Source organism: Anomaloglossus baeobatrachus, chromosome 4 (genome assembly GCF_048569485.1).
Source record: "Anomaloglossus baeobatrachus isolate aAnoBae1 chromosome 4, aAnoBae1.hap1, whole genome shotgun sequence".
NCBI lineage: Eukaryota > Metazoa > Chordata > Amphibia > Anura > Aromobatidae > Anomaloglossus > Anomaloglossus baeobatrachus.
This window is the reverse complement of record NC_134356.1, coordinates 434,367,824-434,391,699: the sequence shown is the minus strand read 5'-3', so window position 1 is coordinate 434,391,699 and position 23,876 is coordinate 434,367,824. Positions and strand designations below refer to the sequence as shown.

At 50.3% G+C, this 23,876-nt stretch overlaps 1 protein-coding gene across 2 annotated transcripts in view; it reads left to right on the top strand.

The window, feature by feature from the left end:
• The first annotated feature begins 15,829 nt into the window (after positions 1–15,829).
• SCAPER (S-phase cyclin A associated protein in the ER) overlaps positions 15,830–23,876 on the top strand; it is a 542,550-nt gene continuing 534,503 nt past the window's right edge. For both annotated transcript variants that reach the window (XM_075345474.1, XM_075345473.1), the window contains exon 1: positions 15,830–15,885. In XM_075345474.1, the coding sequence (XP_075201589.1) occupies positions 15,883–15,885 (3 nt within the window). In that variant the 5' untranslated portion in view covers positions 15,830–15,882. The remainder of the gene's footprint in view (positions 15,886–23,876) is intronic.

The following is a 23,876-nucleotide window of genomic DNA, read 5'->3' as shown; positions in this document are numbered from 1 at the left end:
GCGCAGTTGCAAGGAAGGGTGGCCTGACCACACAGGGTTTGCGCCAAGGTGGAGGACCCACACGAGGTTGAAGAGGCAGAAGCAGTGTATTAACTTCTACATACAGAAGAAGGATTGAAACAACTCGTGGGGACGGCAAGACTTGTACAGCAGACCCTTCTCCATCTCTCACCATAGTTTGCCAGTGCCCAGTCAGTGACATGTAATGACCCTGTCTATGCTTACTGGTCCAAGTATCTGTGTTGAAATGTACCCTGTCGCACACAGATTTTCTCAAGGAAGTGGTGATGTTGTGTGCGACATGCTGGTGTAGCGCGGGCATGCTTTTCTTGGAGAAGCAGTGGTGATTGGGCATCTGGTACTGGGGCACAGCGACAGACATAAGGTCTGTAAAATCCTGTGTGTCCACTAGGCGTAAAGGCAGCATTTCGGTAGCCAACAGCTTACAGAGGGATAGAGTCAACCACTTAGCTTTGTCATGGGTCGCAGTAAGTGGCCTTTTATTTGACCACATCTGAGGGACAGAGATCTGGCTGCTGTCTGTAGACGGTGTTGAGTAGGGTGTCCCTGGAAAAATGCAGGTTTGTGAGGAAAGTGCAGGCGGAGACATGATGTTGCCTTCATCTTGCCTTCAGATCTGTTCATCTTGTATCATTTTTAAAAAACACAGCAAGCAAGGGTTACTCCAAGCGGAGTCTACCTTTTTTCCAAAAATTGGGCACACAGACACCCCATCAGTGGCAGCACTTGTGCCCTAGTTGCAAACAGGATGTTTTGATTTGCATCAAGCACATTCAAAAATACGCCATAATTAACCGTCCCCAGCATGACACCGGGGTAGGTAGATAAAGTCTTTGCTGAACCATGACTTGGTCATCTTGGCTCCTTTTAAAAACAATGTAAGCAAGGGTTACTCCAAGCGGAGCCTCCCTTTTTTCCAAAAATTGTGCCCCACACACACCCACCCATTCAGTGGCAGCAGTTGTGCCATAGTTGTACACTTCACACCTAGATTTGCATCAAGCACATTCCAAATCCACAAGCATTTACTCTCCCCAGGATGACACAGGGGTTGTAAATTCCTTCTGGATCCATGACTTGTTAATTTTGATGAACGTCAGTCTGTCCACATTGTCACTGGACAGACGCGTGCGCTTATCTGTCAGCACACACCCAGCAGCACTGAAGACACGTTCAGAGACAACGCTGGCAGCTGTACACGACAAAATCTCCAAGGCGTAACTAGATAGCTCTGGCCATTTTTCTAGATTTGAAGCCCAAAATGAGCAAGGCTCTATTTGCAAAGTCATGGCATCGATGTTCATTTGTAGATACTCCTGTATCATCCTCTCCAGCCGTTGACTATGTGTCAGACTTGTTGTCTCTGGTGGCCTTGCAAAGGAGGGTCTAAAAAAATTATGAAAAGATTCCATTAAATTGCTGTTACCAGCACCAGATACGGTCCTACTGGTACGTGTAGACTGTTGAAGATGACGAGACCGTCCCATGTTTGTCAAGTTACAACTGGGAGATTCCCTCCCTGCACCTGCACGGTTGTTTGGTGGAAAAGCGGATCTAAGATCGAGTAACAGCTTCTGCTGATACTCATGCATAAGTGCGTCCCTTTCTATGGCTGGAATTATGTCACAAAATTTGGACTTGTACCGGGGATCTAATAGTGTGGCAAGCCAGTAGTCATCATCACTTCTAATTTTGACAATACGAGGGTCATGTTGGAGGTAGTGCAACAAGAAGGCACTCATGTGTCTTGCGCAGCCATGCGGACCAAGTCCACGCTGTGTTTGTGGCATAGAGGTGCTAACCGTTCTTTCTTCCTCTGACATCTCCCCCCAACCTCTTTCAACTGAAATTTGACCAAGGTCCCCCTCATCTGCTGAGTCTTCCATGTCCATGGATAGTTCGTCCTCCATATCTTCATGTCCTCCTGCACCTTCCTCAACATCTCGCCTGCTACCATGCGCCCTTGTTGATCCCTGTCCCCCATGGTCCCATGCCTGCCGCGTTGGTGATGATGAACGTCTGGACCTTGGTGATGTTGTTGTGTCTTGCGCATATGAATCCTCCTGTAGTTCCTCCCCTTCCTGTTGTCCCACCCCCTGACTCCGAATAGTGTTTAGCGTGTGCTCCAGCATGTAAATGACTGGAATCGTCATGCTGATAATGGCATTGTCAGCGCTAAACATATTCGTCGCCATGTCGAAACTGTGCAGAAGGGTGCATAGGTCCTTGATCTGAGACCACTCTAGCAGTGTAATCTGCCCCACCTCTGCATCTCATTGGCCTAGGCTATACGTCATGACGTAATGCACCAGGGCTCGGTGGTGCTGTCTCTGTATCATGTGGAGAGTCGAATTCCAGCGTGTCGATACATCGCATTTCAGGTGATGAACCGGCAGGCTGAAAGACTTCTGGAGCAATGCAAGTCAAGTCAGCTGCGGCGTTTAAACGGCAGAAGTGAGCAGAGAGTGACCATGCCCTGTGCAGAAGCCCATCTAGGCCGTGATAGTGGGTTAAAATTGCTGGACAACAAGGTTAAACACGTGAGCCATACAAGGCACGTGTGCCAGCTTGCCCAGGCGAAGGGCCGCACCCAGGTTTGCAGCATTGTCGCACACGGCCTTACCAGGCTGCAGGTTGAGTGGAGACAACCATTTATTAAACTCGGACCACAGAGCTGACCACAACTCCTCAGCTGTGTGACTCTTATTCCCAAGACATGTCAAGCTAAAGACCGCCTGATGCCGTTGCGCTCTGCTGCCAGCATAGTAATGAGGGGTGCGTGATTCCTTCTGCGCAGTGAGAACGCTGGTGACCTGACCAGGCAGGCTTGGGGCGGAGGTGGAGGACCCAGATGAGGTGGAGGATGCAGAAGCAGTGGCGGAACTTGGACAGACAGAGCATTGACACACAAGTCGTGGGGACGGCAAGACTTGTGCAGCAGACCCTTCACCATCTATCACCATAGTTACCCAGTGGCCAGTCAGCGACATGTAACGTCCCTGTCCATGCTTACTGGTCCAAGTATCGGCGGTGAAATGCACCCGTTCACACACAGAGTTTCTCAAGGAAGCGGTGATGTGTGTGACATGCTGGTGTAGCGCGGGCACACCTTTCTTAGAGAAGTAGTGGCGACTAGGCATCTGGTACTGGGGCACAGCGACAGACATAAGGTCTCTAAAATCCTGTGTGTCCACTAGGCGGAAAGGCAGCATTTCGGTAGCCAACAGCTTACAGAGGGATAGAGTCAACCTCTTAGCTTTGTCATGGGTCGCAGGAAGTGGCCTTTTATTTGACCACATCTGAGGGACAGAGATCTGGCTGCTGTGTGTAGACGGTGTTGAGTAGGGTGTCCCTGGAAAAATGCAGGTTTGTGAGGAAAGTGCAGGCGGAGACATGATGTTGCCTTCATCCAACGTTGGTGCTATCGATGTTTGAGAGAGCTGTACACAATCACTTGTTTCCCCTTCCAAACCAACTGACGACCTACCAAGCAAACTGCCTGTTGCGGTTACAGTGGTGGAAGTTGTGGGTGGAAAAACAGGTGTGACAGCTGTCCCCACAGTCCTAGAAGATGACGAGCGCGCGGATGCACTGGAAGGGGCAGGCGGTGGATGGTTGGCTCCGCTAGGCCGCATTGCAGCACGGTGAGCTTCCCACCAGGCCATATGATATTTATTCATGTGACGATTCATGGAAGAAGTTGTCAAACTGCTGAGGTTTTGACCTCTACTAAGATAACCATGCCAAATGTTACAGATCACATAATTTGGGCGATCTTTTTTTATGTCAAAAAAGGACCAGGCTAGGCAAGGCTTAGAGGCCATGCGACCTGTTGATCCACCCCGAATAATGCTCAGAGGCAGAGTGGTGGCTGAGGATGCAGTTGTAGACGTGCTACCAGTGCTCCGACTGTGTCCAGGAAGGCGCAAGGTTACTTCGACGTCGGTTGCATCCTCCTCCACCGCCTCTGTTGACCTCCTCGAGTGGCTGACTGTGGGTTGACAGTAGGTGGGATCTAGAACTTCATCATCAATTGTTGTGTTTGCACTCCCCTCCCCCTCAGACCGAGCCTCTTCTTGCCCTGACCGAATATTTAAGTTGTCATCCCAATCGGGTATCTGCGTCTCATCTTCATCAGTATGTTCCTCATTGTCTATAACCACAGGTGTTGGAAAGGCAGCATTTTGGTAGCCAACAGTTTGCAGATGATGAAAGTCAACCTCCAAGCCATGTCATGCCCTTCTAAAAGCATGTAAAACACAGCGAGGGGACTCCAACCACAGTCTCCCTCGTTTCCACTAACTGGGCCACACACACCCCACTTGACTGGCATCGCTTGAGCCCCCTTTTGAAAAAGAAAAAGATGCTTTGCATGAAGCACTCTCAAAAATACGCGTGCCTTTCCCGTCCCCTGGCTGACCCAGGGGAAGAAAAGTCCTCTGAGAGCCATGACTTGTTCATCTTGGTTCTTTTAGAGACACAGCGAGGGGACTCCAACCACAGTCTCCCTCGTTTCCACTAACTGGGCCACACACACCCCTCTTGACTGACATCAGTTGATGCCCCTTTTCAAAATGAAAAAGATACTTTGCATGAAGCACTCTCAAAAATACGCGTGCCTTTCCCGTCCCCTGGCTGACCCAGGGGAAGAAAAGTCCTCTGAGAGCCATGACTTGTTCATCTTGGTTCTTTTAGAGACACAGCGAGGGGACTCCAACCACAGTCTCCCTCGTTTCCACTAACTGGGCCACACACACCCCACTTGACTGACATCAGTTGATGCCCCTTTTCAAAATGAAAAAGATGCTTTGCATGAAGCACTCTCAAAAATACGCGTGCCTTTCCCGTCCCCTGGCTGACCCAGGGGAAGAAAAGTCCTCTGAGAGCCATGACTTGTTCATCTTGGTTTTTTTAGAGACACAGCGAGGGGACTCCAACCACAGTCTCCCTCGTTTCCACTAACTGGGCCACACACACCCCACTTGACTGACATCAGTTGATGCCCCTTTTCAAAATGAAAAAGATGCTTTGCATGAAGCACTCTCAAAAATACGCGTGCCTTTCCCGTCCCCTGGCTGACCCAGGGGAAGAAAAGTCCTCTGAGAGCCATGTCCACATTGTCAGTGGACAGACACGTGTGCTTATCTGCCAGCAGACCCCCATGTAATACTTATATATGTTCTGAGGATTTCGATAGCGTAGGGCAATGACAATCAGAGACGAGTTCTTGGTACAAGATATTTTATAATATGTAACCACGGTAGATACATAATGGAAAACACAGCGGTACAAATACACAAATACCTTCCCGAAACGGAGCGAAGGGAATTCCCGGGGCCACGCACCGGACTCCCCCAGGGAGACCACCAGAGCGAACCCCTATACAGGGACTGTCCGGCAATCACCCCGGAAGGCCTAAATGCGCAGCAGCCGGGACACAAGGGGCAAGCGGTAAAAGTCCAGGAGTGTCCGTACGGGATGATTGTCCAGAGTGGTTACGAACCAGAGAGAACCGGGCAGAGTGCTGACCGAAGATGGCAGAAGGAATCCGGGCACAGCTTTGAGAAACCGGGTAAGGTCCAGAGTCGGTCGGTCGGTAGTCTTTAGGAGGATCCAAAGGTAATCAGGATTAGCAGCAGCAAAGCAGGAGCACACAGCAAGCAGTATACTCAGGCACTGGACTAGGCTTAGAGGCGGCCTTTTAAGCAGCTGGACAGGAAGTAGGGCAACAGAACAGTAAACTCCATGTTAACCGAGGGCAAGCTCATTCAAAAGAGAACTGGAAAACCTGGAAACCTGACATTACTCCCCCCCCCAGAGACGGCCTCAGGACGGATCAGGGCCTGGCTTGTCCGGGTATCGCCGATGAAACTGAGCAATCTTCCGGGGTGCCCGAATGTTACCCACCGGTTCCCAGGAATCGTCCTCGGGGGCGTACCCCTGCCAACGTACCAGATACTGAAGCCGACGACGATGGAGCCGGGAGTCAATAATGTCCTCAACCACGAACTGTTCCTCGCCGTCGACCATCACAGGCGGAGCAGGAGGCACAACACGACCATGAAACGTATTAGGAGAAACGGGTTTGAGGAGAGACACATGAAAGACCGGGTGTACCTTTAGATGGTGCGGTAACCGTAGCCGACAGGCCACAGGGCTCACGATCCCGGTGATCTTAAACGGACCGATGAATTTTTGTCCCAGCTTCTGCGAAGGAACACCCAATCTCAGGTTTTTGGTGGATAACCATACAGAGTCCCCTACCTTGTACATGGGTGCCGGTTTCCGGTGAGTGTCTGCCGACCTCTTGTAACGCTCCTGGGCCGTAGCCACAGTGTCCTTTAAAACCTCCAGATTTTGTCGTAGTTCCGTCAATCTGTCCTCCACCGCTGGCACCGAAACCGCAACCGGTGACCTAGGCAAAACAGTCGGATGGTAACCCAGGTTAGCGAAAAAGGGCGTTACCTTAGTGGAGCTGCTCTGAGTGTTGTTATATGAGAACTCCGCCAACGGAAGCATCTTCAACCAATCGTCTTGGAGATGGCTGACATAACATCGAAGGTATTGTTCCAGGGTTTGATTCGTCCGTTCGGTCTGCCCATTTGTCTGAGGATGGTATGCAGAAGACAAACAGACATCAATCTGGAGTGCCGTACAAAACCCCTTCCAGAATCTAGACGTGAACTGCACGCCCCGGTCAGAGATGATCTCGTCTGGTACCCCATGCAATCGGAATACGTTCTGGATAACCAAATCCACTGTCTCTGCGGCTGAGGGAAGACCGGTACACGGAATGAAGTGAGCAGCTTTAGTCAATCGATCCACCACCACTAAAATGGTATTGTGCCCGCCTGAGACTGGCAATTCCACAATAAAATCCATGGAGATAGACCCCCAAGGGCGAGATGGCACGGGTAACGGTTGGAGGAGTCCCGTAGGAGCCACACGAGGGACCTTGCACCGGGCACAAACCACACATGAGTGGACATAGTCCTTCACATCCTTTAAACAGGTAGGCCACCAGAAAAAACGGCTCAGAAATTCCTGCGTCTTCAGTACCCCCCTATGACCAGCCAACACTGAGTCATGGACCAATTTGAGAACCCGAAGTCTTACGGCCTCCGGGACATAAATGCGTCGTTCTCTCAACCACACACCATTCCGAAGAACAAGCGTTACATCCTTCGGGGGGGCAGCAAGAAATACGTCACCATCATAGGCCAGCTTGATGTCCTTCCACAAGTCCTGGTCCTGGATTACTCCAACGAAATTGGCATCCGATAACACGGTCTGAGACGGGGTTCCAGGCACGGAGTCCACGGCGTGGATTCGGGACAAGGCATCGGCTTTCCCATTACGTGAACCTGGACGGTATGTAACGATAAAATTGAATTGGTTAAGAAATAGGCTCCAACGGGCTTGCCGTGGAGACAGGCACCTGGCAGACTTAAGAAATTCCAGATTACGATGATCTGTGAGTACTATCACTTGCTGCGCGGCTCCCTGTAAGTGGTGTCTCCATTCCTTGAAAGCGGAAATAATCGCCAATAATTCCTTGTCCGCAATGTCATAGTTCCTTTCTGCCGGGGACAACCGGCGGGAAAAGAAGGCACACGGATGCAAGAGACTCTTGTCCCCGGTCCTTTGAGAAAGGATTGCCCCTAATGCATAGTCGGAAGAGTCGACCTCCACGATAAAGGGAAGTGCGGGATTCGGATGTACTAATATTGGCGCTGAGGTAAAACATACCTTGAGACGATGGAATGCTTCCTGGGCCTGGGCGGACCACACAAACTTCTGTCCTTTCTTGGTTAACAGAGTGATGGGACGAACAATCTCTGAAAAGTTACGGATAAAGCGTCGGTAAAAGTTGGCAAAACCGACAAAGCGTTGTACCTCTTTGATGTTTCCCGGTTCCGGCCAGTCTAGAATGGCTTGTATCTTGCTAGATTCCATGTTCAGTCCCTGAGGAGAGATGACATAACCTAAGAATTGTATTTGTGAGCAGTGGAACTCGCATTTCTCCAGTTTAATGTACAGGTGGTTCTCCCTCAGACGGGTAAGTACGGTCTTAACGTGCTCCTGGTGTTCCTGTAGAGAATCAGAAAAGATTAGGATATCGTCTAGATAGATCACCATGAATTGGTCCATGATATCCCTAAAAATATCGTTAACCAGATGTTGAAATGCCGCGGGAGCGTTACAAAGTCCAAAAGGCATCACTAGGTACTCAAAATGTCCGTACCGACATCGGAACGCGGTCTTCCACTCGTCTCCGGGACGTATACGAAGCAGATTATATGCCCCACGGAGGTCTAATTTGGTGAATATTTTTGCCTGTTGGACCCTCTCCAATAGCTCAGGAATCAACGGTAACGGATACCGGTTCCGGATGGTTATCTTATTCAGTTCCCGGTAGTCAATACAGGGTCTCAGAGTCCCCTCCTTCTTTTTCACGAAAAAGATGGGTGCCCCTGCGGGTGAGGTAGACGGACGAATAAATCCCTTGGCTAGGCTTTCATCAATATACTCTTTTAGTGCTTCTAGCTCAGGTGCCGCCAACGGGTAGACATGACCAAACGGAATCTCCGCCCCTGGGAGTAAGTCTATGGGGCAATCATACGGTCTATGCGGGGGAAGCCGATCAGCTTTTCTTTTGTCGCATATATCAGCGAAGTCACGGTAAACCGGGGGTAAAACAGGTACCTGTACAGTGCCCTCCGTATTTGATGTTACTGGAACCGGAACAGTTGGACAAATGGTCGGACCACTCTGCGGTGGGAAGGATATTTCTTTAGTCTCCCAATCGATGACGGGATTTGTAGACCGTAGCCACGGAATACCTAGAATAACCGGAAAATGAGGAGAAGAAATTATCATGAAAACAAGGGTCCCCTGCTGACCTGGCTTCATCACGCATTCGAGCGGTACTGTTTCCCGATCCACTGGTCCAGAGATTAACGGGGATCCGTCTACCGTCTCCATGGTAACCGGTGAGGATCTTTGCTGAGTCCGGATACCGTGTTTCCTGGCAAAGGAAGAGTCCATGAAATTTCCCCCTGCCCCAGAGTCTATCATTGCAGAGGTAGGAATTAGCTGTCCCTCCCAACGGATCTGAATGGGGAGTGAGCAATGGGTGTATTTCCCCTCTGAGTCCTTTGGTGAGGTGGACATTACCGTCAAGGGAAATACCGCATCCAAGTGTCCACTTGCCTCAGAGATATCGGACTCTGCGTCCGTGTTGTCACACTCGGCCATGGCTGCCAATACCTTATTTGGGCGATTTGGACGTTTCGGGCAGTCGATCAAGAAATGGTCCGATTGACCGCAATAGAAGCACAAACGCTCACGGAGCCGGTGTTCACGACATTCGTTGGTCTCTCGTTTTTGCAGAGAGTCCACTTGCATAGGTACGTCCTCGGCCTCCCGTGGCGTCCTGAGAGCGGGTTCTCTGGAAGGAAACGCAATATTGTTTACACGGTTTACAGCTGCCCATTTTTCCTGTCTACGTTCCGTCAAACAGGTATCAATGCGCACACAGTGCTGGAGAAACAGTTCAAAATCCCCTGGAGATTCGGAACGGGCTAACTCGTCCTTGATGGTACCGGACAAACCTTTTCTGAAAACAGACAATAAGGCATTGTTTCCCCAATCGGTGTCTACCACTAACCTCTTGAACTCAGTGGCGTATTCAACGATAGAACGCTTTCCCTGACGTAAGGAAAGGAGAGCCGCTTCAGCGGTAGCACGGCGATTCGGATCATCAAACATTTGCGCCATTGCGTTCAGAAAGTCATCCAGGTGATTCAAACGGATGTCCCGATTCTCTATCATGGGATTAGCCCAAGCCAGTGCTCGTGAGGTTAATAACATGATGATACATAACACCTTTGACCGATCAGAACGGTAATAATCAGAATGTACATCGAAAAACAGTATACATTGGTTAACAAATCCACGGAACTGACTACGATCACCATTGAAACGGAATGGGGGTAACCTAGGCATACCGGCAGCTGATACGGACGTAGTGGGGACGGCTTCCTGAGCCTCCACTCTGACTTGCAGATCCTGTATAGCCGGCCCCAGTACCTGGTGATCATGGCCCAGCTGTGCCTCCACATCTCTAAGTTTATTCTGCACCGCCTCCATCTCCTGCTGCAGGGAGTTAATCATGGAGAAGAGCTGGTCTACTCGTGTCTCAGTCATTGCCCCAGCGAAATCCTCTTATGGCCTGAGTATAATGTAATACTTATATATGTTCTGAGGATTTCGATAGCGTAGGGCAATGACAATCAGAGACGAGTTCTTGGTACAAGATATTTTATAATATGTAACCACGGTAGATACACAATGGAAAACACAGCGGTACAAATACACAAATACCTTCCCGAAACGGAGCGAAGGGAATTCCCGGGGCCACGCACCGGACTCCCCCAGGGAGACCACCAGAGCGAACCCCTATACAGGGACTGTCCGGAAATCACCCCGGAAGGCCTAAATGCGCAGCAGCCGGGACATAAGGGGCAAGCGGTAAAAGTCCAGGAGTGTCCGTACGGGATGATTGTCCAGAGTGGTTACGAACCAGAGAGAACCGGGCAGAGTGCTGACCGAAGATGGCAGAAGGAATCCGGGCACAGCTTTGAGAAACCGGGTAAGGTCCAGAGTCGGTCGGTCGGTAGTCTTTAGGAGGATCCAAAGGTAATCAGGATTAGCAGCAGCAAAGCAGGAGCACACAGCAAGCAGTATACTCAGGCACTGGACTAGGCTTAGAGGCGGCCTTTTAAGCAGCTGGACAGGAAGTAGGGCAACAGAACAGTAAACTCCATGTTAACCGAGGGCAAGCTCATTCAAAAGAGAACTGGAAAACCTGGAAACCTGATACCCCAGCAGCACTGAAGACAGGTTCCGAGAGAACGCTGGCTGCAGGACACGACAAGATCCCCAAGGCGTACGTGGCGAGCTCAGGCAATTTATCCAGATTGGAAGCCTAAAATGAGCAGGGCTCAAGTTGCACATTAATGGAATCGATGTTTCCTTGCATATACTCATATATCTGTGTGTCGTCCTCTTTTTCCTTGTCCAGCTCTTTTGTTTTCGCATGAGTATATGTCCTTGTCACTTTCCCATGTGTTGTGAGTTGTTTGTCACCTTTTGGACACCTTTGAGGGTGTTTTCTAGGTGTTTTTCTGTGTTTGTGATTGCCTGCCATTGTTTCCTATGCAGTTCGAGTTCGGTTCGTCGAACGTTCGACGAGCCGAACTCGAACGGGACCTCCGTTCGGCGAACCGACCTCGAGCCGAACCGGGACCGGTTCGCTCATCTCTAGTCCCTAGTAAATTAAAACATGCCAAAATAATTGCATTGTTAAAACCTGGGAAGCCTGAAGATAATCCATCAAGCTATAGAGCCATTGCCTTGTTGAGTTGCTTATATAAGCTCTTAGAACGCTTAATATATAACAAGATCAGTCTAAAGATTTTTGACTCAATACCTATAGTGCAAGCCGGCTTCAGACCTGCTCAAAACTGTAGTGACCAAGTCTTAGCTTTGACAACTCTCATTGAAGCTGAATTCCAGAAGAACAAGAAAGTTTCAGGGGCATATATCGATCTCTCTGCCGCATATGATACTGTGTGGAGGGAAGGACTTTTATATCAATTTCTGAAGGTGATTCCATGTAAGAAAATTATGTACCTCTTGAACAATATGATTGCAAATCGAACTTTTCATCTTATTATGGGCGATTCAACCAGTTGTAAGAAATCTTTAAACAACGGACTGGCCCAGGGATCAGTGCTGGCACCTCTCCTGTTTGCCCTGTACCTAGCTGATATTCCTAAAACAGTGTCACGGAAATTTGGATATGCTGATGACTGGGCACTTGCTATGGTAAGCAAAACAATGGAGGAAGCAGAGGATGTTCTTACAAAAGATCTTAGTGTAATGGGAAAGTACTTCCGACAATGGAGATTAAAACCTAACCCATCAAAAACGGAAGTTTGTTGCTTTCATTTACACAATGCAAGTGCCAAGACTGAACTTAAAGTACAATTTGAAGGCCAATCTGTTAAACACAATTTCATTCCTAAGTATTTAGGTGTAATCCTTGATAGAAGTCTAACTTTTAAATCCCATCTGGATAAATTGGCACAGAAACTGAAAGCACGTTATAATATTATTCAGAAACTATGTGGATCCTCCTGGGGCTCGGCAACATCTGTTTTGAGAACATCTACTCTTGCCCTGGTGTACTCTGCTGCAGAATACTGTGCTCCAGCATGGTTAAATAGATGTCACGTAAACTTAATTGACACTCAGCTGAACAACTCTTTGCGTATAATATCTGGTGCTATTAGACCTACACCTGTTCACTGGTTACCTGTGCTGGGTCATATCGCACCCGCAAATCTAAGAAGACAAAAGCTCCTACTTAAAGAATACACTAAAGTAGTGAATAATGAAAAACTTCCAATATACCAAAATATCAGAGATGTAACAATACAACGATTGAAATCAAGACACCCATCCATCCGAACTGCAATCACCTTGCATGAACAAGACTTCAATTTAGAGGAGAAATGGCGAGAACTTTGAGTCAATGTAGTAGAAGGTGATCCCCAAATGTTCCCTAATTTACAAAACCCTCCACCAGGCTTCAATCTACCAAGGAAAACATGGGTTACTCTAAATCGTATCAGAACAAACTTTGGCGTCTGTGCAGATTTTATGTATAAGTGGGGAAAATATGACTCTCCGACCTGTGACTGTGGAGCAGATCGTCAAACTATCCAGCACATTGTTGAGGCGTGCCCCCTGAGATCCTACCATGGTGACAAGAATGATTTCTATATTGTAAATGATAATGCTATTGCATATATAGAAAATCTTGATATTCAACTTTGATTTTTATCCTTTTGATATTTTTCAATCACTGTCTATTGTCTGGTGTTTATTTTTATATGATGGTAAGGTATACATTCATACGATTAAATAAATCTGTCTCTGCACCGCCCGTGTTTCTGCTCCGTCTGTCTCTGCACCGTCTGTCTCTGCACCGCCCGTATCTCTGCTCCGTCTGTCTCTGCGCCACCCGTGTCTCTGCTCTGTCTGTCCCTGCGCCGCCCGTGTCTCTGCTCTGTCTGTCCCTGCACCGCCCGTATCTCTGCTCTGTCTGTCCCTGCACCGCCCGTATCTCTGCTCCGTCTGTCTCTGCGCCACCCGTGTCTCTGCTCTGTCTGTCCCTGCGCCGCCCGTGTCTCTGCTCTGTCTGTCCCTGCACCGCCCGTATCTCTGCTCTGTCTGTCCCTGCGCCGCCCGTGTCTCTGCTCTATGTCTGTCTCTGCGCCGCCCGTGTCTCTGCTCTATGTCTGTCTCTGCGCCGCCCGTGTCTCTGCTCCATTTATCTCTGCACCGCCCGTATCTCTGCGCCGCCCGTGTCTCTGCTCCGTCTGTCTCTGCGCCGCCCGTGTCTCTGCTCCGTCTGTCTCTGCGCCGCCCGTGTCTCTGCTCCGTCTGTCTCTGCGCCGCCCGTGTCTCTGCTCTATGTCTGTCTCTGCGCCGCCCGTGTCTCTGCTCTATGTCTGTCTCTGCGCCGCCCGTGTCTCTGCTCTATGTCTGTCTCTGCGCCGCCCGTGTCTCTGCTCCATGTCTGTCTCTGCGCCGCCCGTGTCTCTGCTCCATGTCTGTCTCTGCGCCGCCCGTGTCTCTGCTCCATGTCTGTCTCTGCGCCGCCCGTGTCTCTGCTCCATGTCTGTCTCTGCGCCGCCCGTGTCTCTGCTCCATGTCTGTCTCTGCGCCGCCCGTGTCTCTGCTCCATGTCTGTCTCTGCGCCGCCCGTGTCTCTGCTCCATGTCTGTCTCTGCGCCGCCCGTGTCTCTGCTCCATGTCTGTCTCTGCGCCGCCCGTGTCTCTGCTCCACGTCTATCTCTGCACCGCCCGTGTCTCTGCTCTATGTCTGTCTCTGCGCCGCCCGTGTCTCTGCTCCACGTCTATCTCTGCGCCGCCCGTGTCTCTGCGCCGCCCGTGTCTCTGCGCCGCCCGTGTCTCTGCGCCGCCCGTGTCTCTGCTCTGTCTGTCTCTACACCGCCCGTGTCTCTGCTCCGTCTGTCCCTGCACCGCCCGTATCTCTGCTCAGTCTGTCTCTGCGCCACCCGTGTCTCTGCTCTGTCTGTCCCTGCGCCGCCCGTGTCTCTGCTCTGTCTGTCCCTGCACCGCCCGTATCTCTGCTCTGTCTGTCCCTGCGCCGCCCGTGTCTCTGCTCTATGTCTGTCTCTGCGCCGCCCGTGTCTCTGCTCTGTCTGTCTCTGCGCCGCCCGTGTCTCTGCTCCATTTATCTCTGCACCGCCCGTATCTCTGCGCCGCCCGTGTCTCTGCTCCATCTGTCTCTGCGCCGCCCGTGTCTCTGCTCCGTCTGTCTCTGCGCCGCCCGTGTCTCTGCTCCGTCTCTGCGCCGCCCGTGTCTCTGCTCCGTCTATCTCTGCGCCGCCCGTGTCTCTGCTCCATCTATCTCTGCGCCGCCCGTGTCTCTGCTCCGTCTATCTCTGCGCCGCCCGTGTCTCTGCTCCATCTATCTCTATCTCTGCACCGCCCGTGTCTCTGCTCCGTCTGTCTCTGTGCCGCCCGTGTCTCTGCTCTGTCTGTCTCTGTGCCGCCCGTGTCTCTGCTCCGTCTGTCTCTGCACCGCCCGTCTCTGCACCGCCCGTGTCTCTGCTCTGTCTGTCTCTGCGCCGCCCGTGTCTCTGCTCCGTCTGTCTCTGCGCCGCCCGTGTCTCTGCTCCGTCTGTCTCTGCGCCGCCCGTGTCTCTGCTCCGTCTGTCTCTGCGCCGCCCGTGTCTCTGCTCCGTCTGTCTCTGCGCCGCCCGTGTCTCTGCGCCGCCCGTGTCTCTGCTCCGTCTGTCTCTGCGCCACCCGTGTCTCTGCTCCATGTCTGTCTCTGCTCCGTCTCTGCACCGCCCGTGTCTCTGCTCCGCCCGTGTCTCTGCTCCGCCCGTGTCTCTGCTCCGTCTGTCTCTGCGCCGCCCGTGTCTCTGCTCCGTCTGTCTCTGCGCCGCCCGTGTCTCTGCGCTGCCCGTGTCTCTGCACCGTCCGTGTCTCTGCTCCGTCTGTCTCTGCACCGCCAGTGTCTCTGCTCTATGTCTATCTCTGCTCCGCCCGTGTCTCTGCGCCGCCCGTGTCTCTGCTCTATGTCTATCTCTGCTCCGCCCGTGTCTCTGCTCCGCCAGTGTCTCTGCTCTATGTCTATCTCTGCGCCGCCCGTGTCTCTGCTCTATGTCTATCTCTGCGCCGCCCGTGTCTCTGCGCCGCCCGTGTCTCTGCTCTATGTCTGTCTCTGCTCTATGTCTGTCTCTGCGCTGCCCGTGTCTCTGCTCCGTCTGTCTCTGCACCGTCCGTGTCTCTGTTCCGTCTGTTTCTGCTCAGCCCGTGTCTCTGCTCCGTCCGTGTCTCTGCTCTGTCCGTCTCTGCTCCGCCCGTGTCTCTGCTCGGTCCCGTGTGGACAGCTGCACATGGAGGGACGATGTCCGTGCCTGGGAGAAATCAGCTGTGCGTGTGACGTCATACACCCGCCCCCTGTCACTGCACCAGTCACCTGTCAAGCACTTCCGGCAGCGAACGTAGTTACCATGGCGCTCACAGCTTACAAACAACTCGCCAGTAAACATTTCTGGAATATGATTGGCCAAAAACCGTCCCTTGTCAAAGACGTCTTGCACAGTTCAACCAATCACATCGCAGCTTCCGCCCTATGTCCCAGGATTTGGCTACGGAGACCACGCCCCCTGAGCCCGGCGCCTGCGCTTCCCGCCTTTCCGGTCAGTTGCCGGTGACACGGGAGGGCGGAGGGAGCGCTACGGCGGCCGGATGGTAAGGGACGTGTGTGATGGTTTCTTGCCTGGATTCTTCCAGCAGTCATGGGGTGCTCTGGCTGTGGCCAGGGGCGGCACATGTAGATGTCTCGGCTGCCATTGCTGCCTCTAGTATTCTGCAGTGCAGGCTGCAGAGTGTATGCTGGTGGCCAGTGGCAGAGGTCTGGCCATTGTTGGTCACTGTGCCAGGAACGTATACTGGGCCATGGCTGCCAATCCAGACAAGCCGCAGATGGCGAAGGGGCTTCATTCCGCTCCTTATTGGAGCGCGGACCCCATTGAGCAGCCACTAATGGCCCAGCATAGGGATTTCTATTTCCATAAATCTCCTTTTATCATTTCCCCCATAGAAAGTCGCTTATTGGCTGAGATACGTTGTCTCTTCGCGCTGCTCACCCACAGCTTTCTTGTAAAGGGGTACACGGAAGTGTTTTCTACTGAAATATTCAGGGTCCCTATTATCATGGAAAACATCGGAGGTGTCAGTCACATGGTAAAGTTACGATCAGTAGGGGGGCCATGTCCTGAGCCCCTCACCAAAAGCGAAGGGGCCGTGCACTATGAAATGCTAGAAAGCTGTGCAGGCTTATTCCCAGCTTGACAGATTGGATAGAGCCAAGGAATTTTGTAATTTTTACTGTTTCTCAAAATATGCAACCAGTCTTGAAATATTAATACAGTTTACAATTCATTGCCTTGGAGACCGACCACTGCTGCTGTATAGCAGATCATGCACAGTGCGTACCTGCTCTTTTCTATGGAGCGTTCCTGGGTTGTTGGAACATAGTTACCTCATAATTCCAGTCTGTTTCAGGGTGGGGCTTATAAGCTAGACGGCGGCGGTGGTCTGTCTCCTAGACGGCGGCGGTGGTCTGTCCCCTTGACGGCTGCAGTGGTCTGTCTCCTTGACGGCTGCAGTGGTCTGTCTCCTAGACGGCGGCGGCTGTGGTCTGTCTCCTAGACGGCGGCGATGGTCTGTCTCCTAGACGGCGGTGGTCTGTCTCCTAGACGGCGGCGGCCTGTCTCCTAGACGGCGGCGGTGGTCTGTCTCCTAGACGGCGGCGGCGGTGGTCTGTCTCCTAGACGGTGGCGATGGTCTGTCTCCTAGACGGCGGCTGTGGTGGTCTGTCTCCTAGACGGCGGCTGTGGTGGTCTGTCTCCTAGACGGCGGCTGTGGTGGTCTGTCTCCTAGACGGCGGCGATGGTCTGTCTCCTAGACGGCGGCGATGGTCTGTCTCCTAGACGGCGGCGGCGGTGGTCTGTCTCCTAGACGGCGGCTGTGGTGGTCTGTCTCCTAGACGGCGGCGATGGTCTGTCTCCTAGACGGCGGCTGTGGTGGTCTGTGTAATACTATTGTATGTACTGAGGATTTCGATTGCGTTAGGGCAATGACAACCAGAGACGAGTTCTTGGTGCAAAAGACGTTTTATAATATGTAACCGCAAAATGTGCACAGAACAGAATATACACAATAATAAGTAACCGCAATATGTAAACAGAACAAAATATACACAGTAATATGTAACCGCAATATGCACACAGAACAGAATATACACAGTAATATGTAACCGCAATATGCACACAGAACAGTATATACACAGTGGAACATAAACACAGTAAATACCTGCTGGGTTCAGAGCAAAAGGGAATCCCCGGGGCTGCACACCGGACTCCCCCAGGGAGACCACCAGGAGCGAACCCCTATACAGGGGCTGTCCGGCAATCACCCCAGAAGGCCTAAATGCACAGCAGCCGGGACACAAAAAGGGCAACAGATATAGTCCAAAAAATGTCCGTACGTGATGTGAGTCCTAGGGTGGATATGAACGGAAGGGACCAGGCAGAAATGCCGACCAGACACAGCAGACAGAGTCCGAGCACAGTTGGATGAGAGGTGAAGTCCAGAGCTGGTGTCAGGTGTTTCCACTGGATCCAAACAGCAATCAGGAGATGAGAGCAGCAGGGCAGGAGTACACAGGAAGCAATATACTCAGGCAACTAGACTAAGTTTAGGGGCGGCTTTTAAACAGATGGACAGGAAGTAGGGCAACAGAACAGAAAACTCCATGTTAACAAAGGGCAAGATCCTTCAAAAGAAAACTGGAAATCCCGGAACTCTGACAGTCTGTCTCCTAGACGGTGGCGATGGTCTGTCTCCTAGACGGCGGCGATGGTCTGTCTCCTAGACGGCGGCTGTGGTGGTCTGTCTCCTAGACGGCGGCGATGGTCTGTCTCCTAGACGGCGGCGATGGTCTGTCTCCTAGACGGCGGCTGTGGTGGTCTGTCTCCTAGACGGTGGCGATGGTCTGTCTCCTAGACGGCGGCTGTGGTGGTCTGTCTCCTAGACGGCGGCGATGGTCTGTCTCCTACACGGCGGCGATGGTCTGTCTCCTAGACGGTGGCGATGGTCTGTCTCCTAGACGGCGGCTGTGGTGGTCTGTCTCCTAGACGGCGGCGATGGTCTGTCTCCTACACGGCGGCGATGGTCTGTCTCCTAGACGGCGGCGATGGTCTGTCTCCTAGACGGCGGCTGTGGTGGTCTGTCTCCTAGACGGCGGCTGTGGTGGTCTGTCTCCTAGACGGCGGCTGTGGTGGTCTGTCTCCTAGACGGTGGCGATGGTCTGTCTCCTAGACGGCGGCGATGGTCTGTCTCCTAGACAATCAGCTTAAAACAAGAGTCAGGAATAAACAGTCAATTACAAAAGTTCTAATTATTTCCCCCCATCACTATCTGACCATATGCATCCATGGTGATGGGGATAACCCTTTAGGGCAACGTTCACACGGGGCAGATACATAAAATTCAATGAAGATTCTCTGACATGAAATGACCTGTATGCAATAAAATGTTCATTTCCACAATAAACCCTACAGTGGAATAAACACATGGGAACATTCTTAAATGGTCTGCCCAGGGCTAGGATATTGACGCCTCTCATCAATATAAGACCAGTTGTGGTTTTGGCACCGCTGTGGCTGACTTCCGAAGTTTACCTCCCTTTCAGGTGATTTAGGCTATTTGCACACAGTGCGTGTTTCACGGCGTTTTTGCGCGTTTTTCTGCTGCGTTTTTGGGATCCAAACTTGATTGAGCTTCCCTAGCAAGCCTATGAGTTTTTATTTTTGTTGTCCGCACACAGCTTTTTTTTTTTTAGCTGCGTTGTTGAGCTGAGAAAAATGGTCATGTCATTTTTTTTCTGCATTTTACTGCATTTTCCACCCATGCAATGCATTGGAAAAACGCAGCAAAACGCAGTGAACAAAAACGCAGCCAAAAATGCACCAAAACGCGGTAAAATTACATGTGTTTTTACCTCTGCGTTTTTGCCATGGGTGTGTTTTTTTGCGTTTTAGCGCCAAAAAACGCACAAAACGCAGCGTCTTAAAAAAGCAATATGCACACATAGCCTTACTTTACACCGGACCTGGTGTCTGGAAGTGGTATCTGCCACTGATGGTGCCTTTGTTACACTAATTTTTTTGCACGTAAACCTCTATAAATAACAGGAGAGTCCTTCCATTACTGCTCTTGTAGAGGTTGCTGCCTCTTTTTCAGACTCCTGGAAGGATGTCTCTGCCAGTTATACTTTTATACTGTCATTTAACAGTAATGGCTTCCGTTTTGGATGCTCAGTACTCGTAACGAGCAGTTGGATGATCGGATGGTCGCGACTGGTAGTGAGTATAATGGAAGTCAATGGGGAACTCGAGCATTTTTCTGGAAGAGTTCCCAAAAAAATGCTCGAGTTCCCCATTTACTACCAATATACTCGGGTAGTCAAGTCACGCCCATCCGAGCATCCAACTACTGGTTACGAGCACCCGAGCATGGTAGAGCTCACTCATTACTATTACCACAGATCATATCTCCCCATGAATAAGCGGTCATAAATATAGGCGAAACGTACGTTGGGGGACCTCCACGTGGGATCGCACTCAGACAGAAATTACACTGGTGGGAGCGAGCCCTTAGGAGAGTACTCCTCTTCCTCTCTGCATATTTAATTCCCAGGATAGCATTGCGTAACCTGTAATATCCCGATGCATTTTTATTATTTACTTTTTTCATTTTGGAGAAGTGGACACATTTTGTTTGTTTTATTTGGTAGAGGTGGACACATGCTACACTAATACCGGAGAGTCCTCCTCTTCTTCCTCTCTGCAGATTTCATTTACAGGGAAGCATCGCGTGGCCTGTAATTCCCCTATGCATACTTGACACTCTCCACAAGGAGAAACTCTAACCTTTAGGCTATGTTCACCTAAGTTTTTGACTCGTCAAAACCATGAGTTTTTTTCATGCAGAAACCAATTTGCAAAGCTCCTTTTTTTCCAGAGAGTTTTTGGAGCAGTCTTCAAGTCTTTCAGACACCGACGTATCCATATACAGTGCTGGCCAAAAGTATTGGCACCCCTGCAATTCTGTCAGAGAATACTCAGTTTCTTCCTGAAAATGATTGCAATCACAAATTCTTTGGTATTATTGTATTCATTTAATTTGTCTTCAATGAAAAAAAAAATAATGTGTCATAAAGCCAAATTGGATATAATTCCACACCAAACATAAAAAAGGGGTGGACAAAAGTATTGGCACTGTGTGAAAAATCATGTGATGCTTCTCTAATTTTTGTAATTAACAGCACCTGTAACTTACCTGTGGCACCTAACAGGTGTTGGCAATAACTAAATCACACTTGCAGCCAGTTGACATGGATTAAAGGGAACCTGTCATCAGAAATTTGGCTTTCAACCTAAATGTTTCCCCTCTGCAGCTCGTGGTCTGCATTCTAGTAAGTTTCCTATACTTTTTGTGCCCCCTTTTAAACCAAAATAAATACTTTAGAAAGTTATACCTTTTGGTATGAAAATCTTGTAAATTCTCCATGGGGGCGGGCCGTCTGGTGTCCGTTGCTGTCCCTCCTGCAGATTGACACCGTCCCCCATTGCTCCATTTCATATTCCAGGACACCGCCCACTGCGCCCGAGGTCCCGTGCACACCAGGACACCTGGTGACGTGGTCGCAGGCACGAGAGTATGGGCGGCACTGTGATTGCATCGCAAGTGCCCGCCCATACTCTCGTGCCCGCCCTTTCCCCTCTGCCTCCAGCGTTCTGCGCCGGCCAAATGACCAGACGTCACCTCCTTCCCATCGTACCCTGCAGCAGGAAATAGATGGGAGGAGCGGAGCAGCACAGCACAGGAGAAGCGGAGAGGATCTGAACGACGTACAGAGGGGAGAGCGCGGCCACGAGAATATGGGTGGGCACTTGCGATGCAATCACAGCGCCGCCCATACTCTCATGCCTGCGACCACGTCACCAGGTGTCCTGGCGTGCACGGGACCTCGGGTGCAGTGGGCGGCGTCCTGAGGGATGATTTGGAGCGTGGGGGGACGGCGTAAGGGACAGCAACAGACACCAGACGGCCCGCCCCCATGGAGAATTTACAAGATTTTCATACCAAAAGGTATAACTTTATAAAGTATTTATTTTGGTTTAAAAGGGGGCACAAAAAGTACAGGAACCTTACTAGAATGCAGCCCAGGAGCTGCAGAGGGGGAAACATTTAGGTTGAAAGCCAAATTTCTGATGACCGGTTCCCTTTAAAGTTGACTCAACCTCTGTCCTGTGTCCTTGTGTGTACCACATTGAGCATGGAGAAAAGAAAGAAGACCAAAGAACTGTCTGAGGACTTGAGAATCCAAATTGTGAGGAAGCATGAGCAATCTCAAGGCTTCAAGTCCATTTCCAAAGACCTGAAAGTTCCTATGTCTATGGTGCGCAGTGTCATCAAGAAGTTTAAAGCCCATGACACTGTGACTAACCTCCCTAGATGTGGAAGGAAAAGAAAAATTGACAAGAGATTTCAACGCAAGATTGTGCGGATGGTGGATAAAGAACCTCGACTAACATCCAAACAAGTTCAAGCTGCCCTGCAGTCCGAGGGTACAACAGTGTCAACCCATACTATCCGTCGGCGTCTGAATGATAAGGGACTGTATGGTAGGATACCCAGGAAGACCCCACTTCTTACCCCGAGACATAAAAAAGCCAGGCTGGAGTTTGCCAAAACTTACCTGAGCAAGCCTAAAACATTTTGGAAGAATGTTCTCTGGTCAGATGAGACAAAAGTAGAGCTTTTTGAGAAAAGCCATCAACATAGAGTTTACAGGAAAAAAAAGAGACATTCAAAGAAAAGAACACGGTCCCTACAGTCAAACATGGCGGAGGTTCCCTGATGTTTTGGGGTTGCTTTGCTGCCTCTGGCACTGGACTGCTTGACTGTGTGCATGGCATTATAAAGTCTGAAGACTACCAACAAATTTTGCAGCATAAAGTAGTCCCCAGTGTGAGAAAGCTGGGTCTTCCTCAGAGGTCATGGGTTTTCCAGCAGGACAATGATCCAAAACACACTTCAAAAAGCACTAGAAAATGGTTTGAGAGAAAGCACTGGAGACTACTAAAGTGGCCAGCAATGAGTCCAGACCTGAATCCCATAGAAGACCTGTGGAGAGATCTCAAAATGGCAGTTTGGAGAAGGCACCCTTCAAATCTCAGGGACCTGGAGCAGTTTGCCAAAGAAGAATGGTCTAGGGAGATCAACATCCAACACCGCGGAGACACCATCACGTGTTTCTTAACGCAGTGATTCTAGAGTAATGCCCCCTAAGGTCAACCATCCTTGCTTATGTAGTCTTCTACTAGGCATTGCTCCCACTAGCCAGTTTCCTACTCCACCACACTGATGAGGGGCAAATACCCCAAAACGGCTGTCTGTGGATGGATACCATGTTTGGCATAGGTGGTCTCCTTGACTGGAGACTGCCCTTCCCGTGGTTGTTCCTTCCTGGTGAAGACCTGGCTAGTTTCCTGCCAGCGTTGAGACACATGTGATGGTGTCTCCGCAGGCTATCTTGTTTTGAATAGCTCCTAGGGGGCATTGCTCTATAATCACTGCGTTGAGAAACACGTGATGGTGCCTCCGTGGTGTTGGATGTTGATCTCCCTAAGGTCAACCACCCTTGCTTATGTAGATTACCACCAATAACCTGCAGGTATCTGAAAGTGTTCTCTAATTTTGATCAGTGTTCTTTTACATTTATCTCATTTACATTTTTATTATGTGCTTTTAAAAAAATTCAATTTATGAAATGAGCTTAAAATACTGCTAGATTACTCATGTTAGGAGATAATCACTTAGGACTACACAATGACCTTAACATTTAGGAAATTGTGTGTTGTTCTCTACTTTTGATCTCTACTGTATGTTTCTATATACACCTGTTTTCATTACTGCTTCATAGGTTTCTGTCATGTGGTGACGACTATCCTTGTAATCTTATCTTAGTTATTTTGTGTCGCTCATTGGCCTCCCCTTGCTTTCATTGTTCTTTGTTTTTATTATTAAAGGGAACCTGTCACCAGATATTTCCCTTATGAGCTGCGGTCACCATCACCATTCTGGAATATCGTATATAAGAGCCCAGGCTGATCTGTATAATATAAAAAAACACCTTTATTATACTCCGCTATGGGGCGGTCCTGTCCAATGGGTGTCGCTGCTCTCAGTTTTTCGTCTTCTCCATCTTGTGCGATCGCCATCCTCCTGCCCAGCCCCGTGTGCATGACTTGTCCTGTGCGCAGGCGCACTCTGATCTGCCTTGCTGAGGGCAGAGCAAAGTTCTGTAATGTGCATGGGCGAGGAAATCTCAAAGACCGCATGCGCACTACAATACTTTGATGTGCTCTCAGCCGGGCAGATCAAAATGTGATTGTAGAGGAGCACAATGGTGGCCTCTGTGTGGATGATGCAGGATGCGTCATGCACATGGGGCTGGGCAGGAGGTCAGCGATCGTACAAGATGGAGGAGGCATGATACCGGAGAGCAGTGACAACCATCGGACCGGACCGCCCCCTAGGTGAGTATTGCAAAAGAGGTTTTTACTTTCTGCACAGCGGCCTGGTGTCTTATATACAGCATTCCAGAA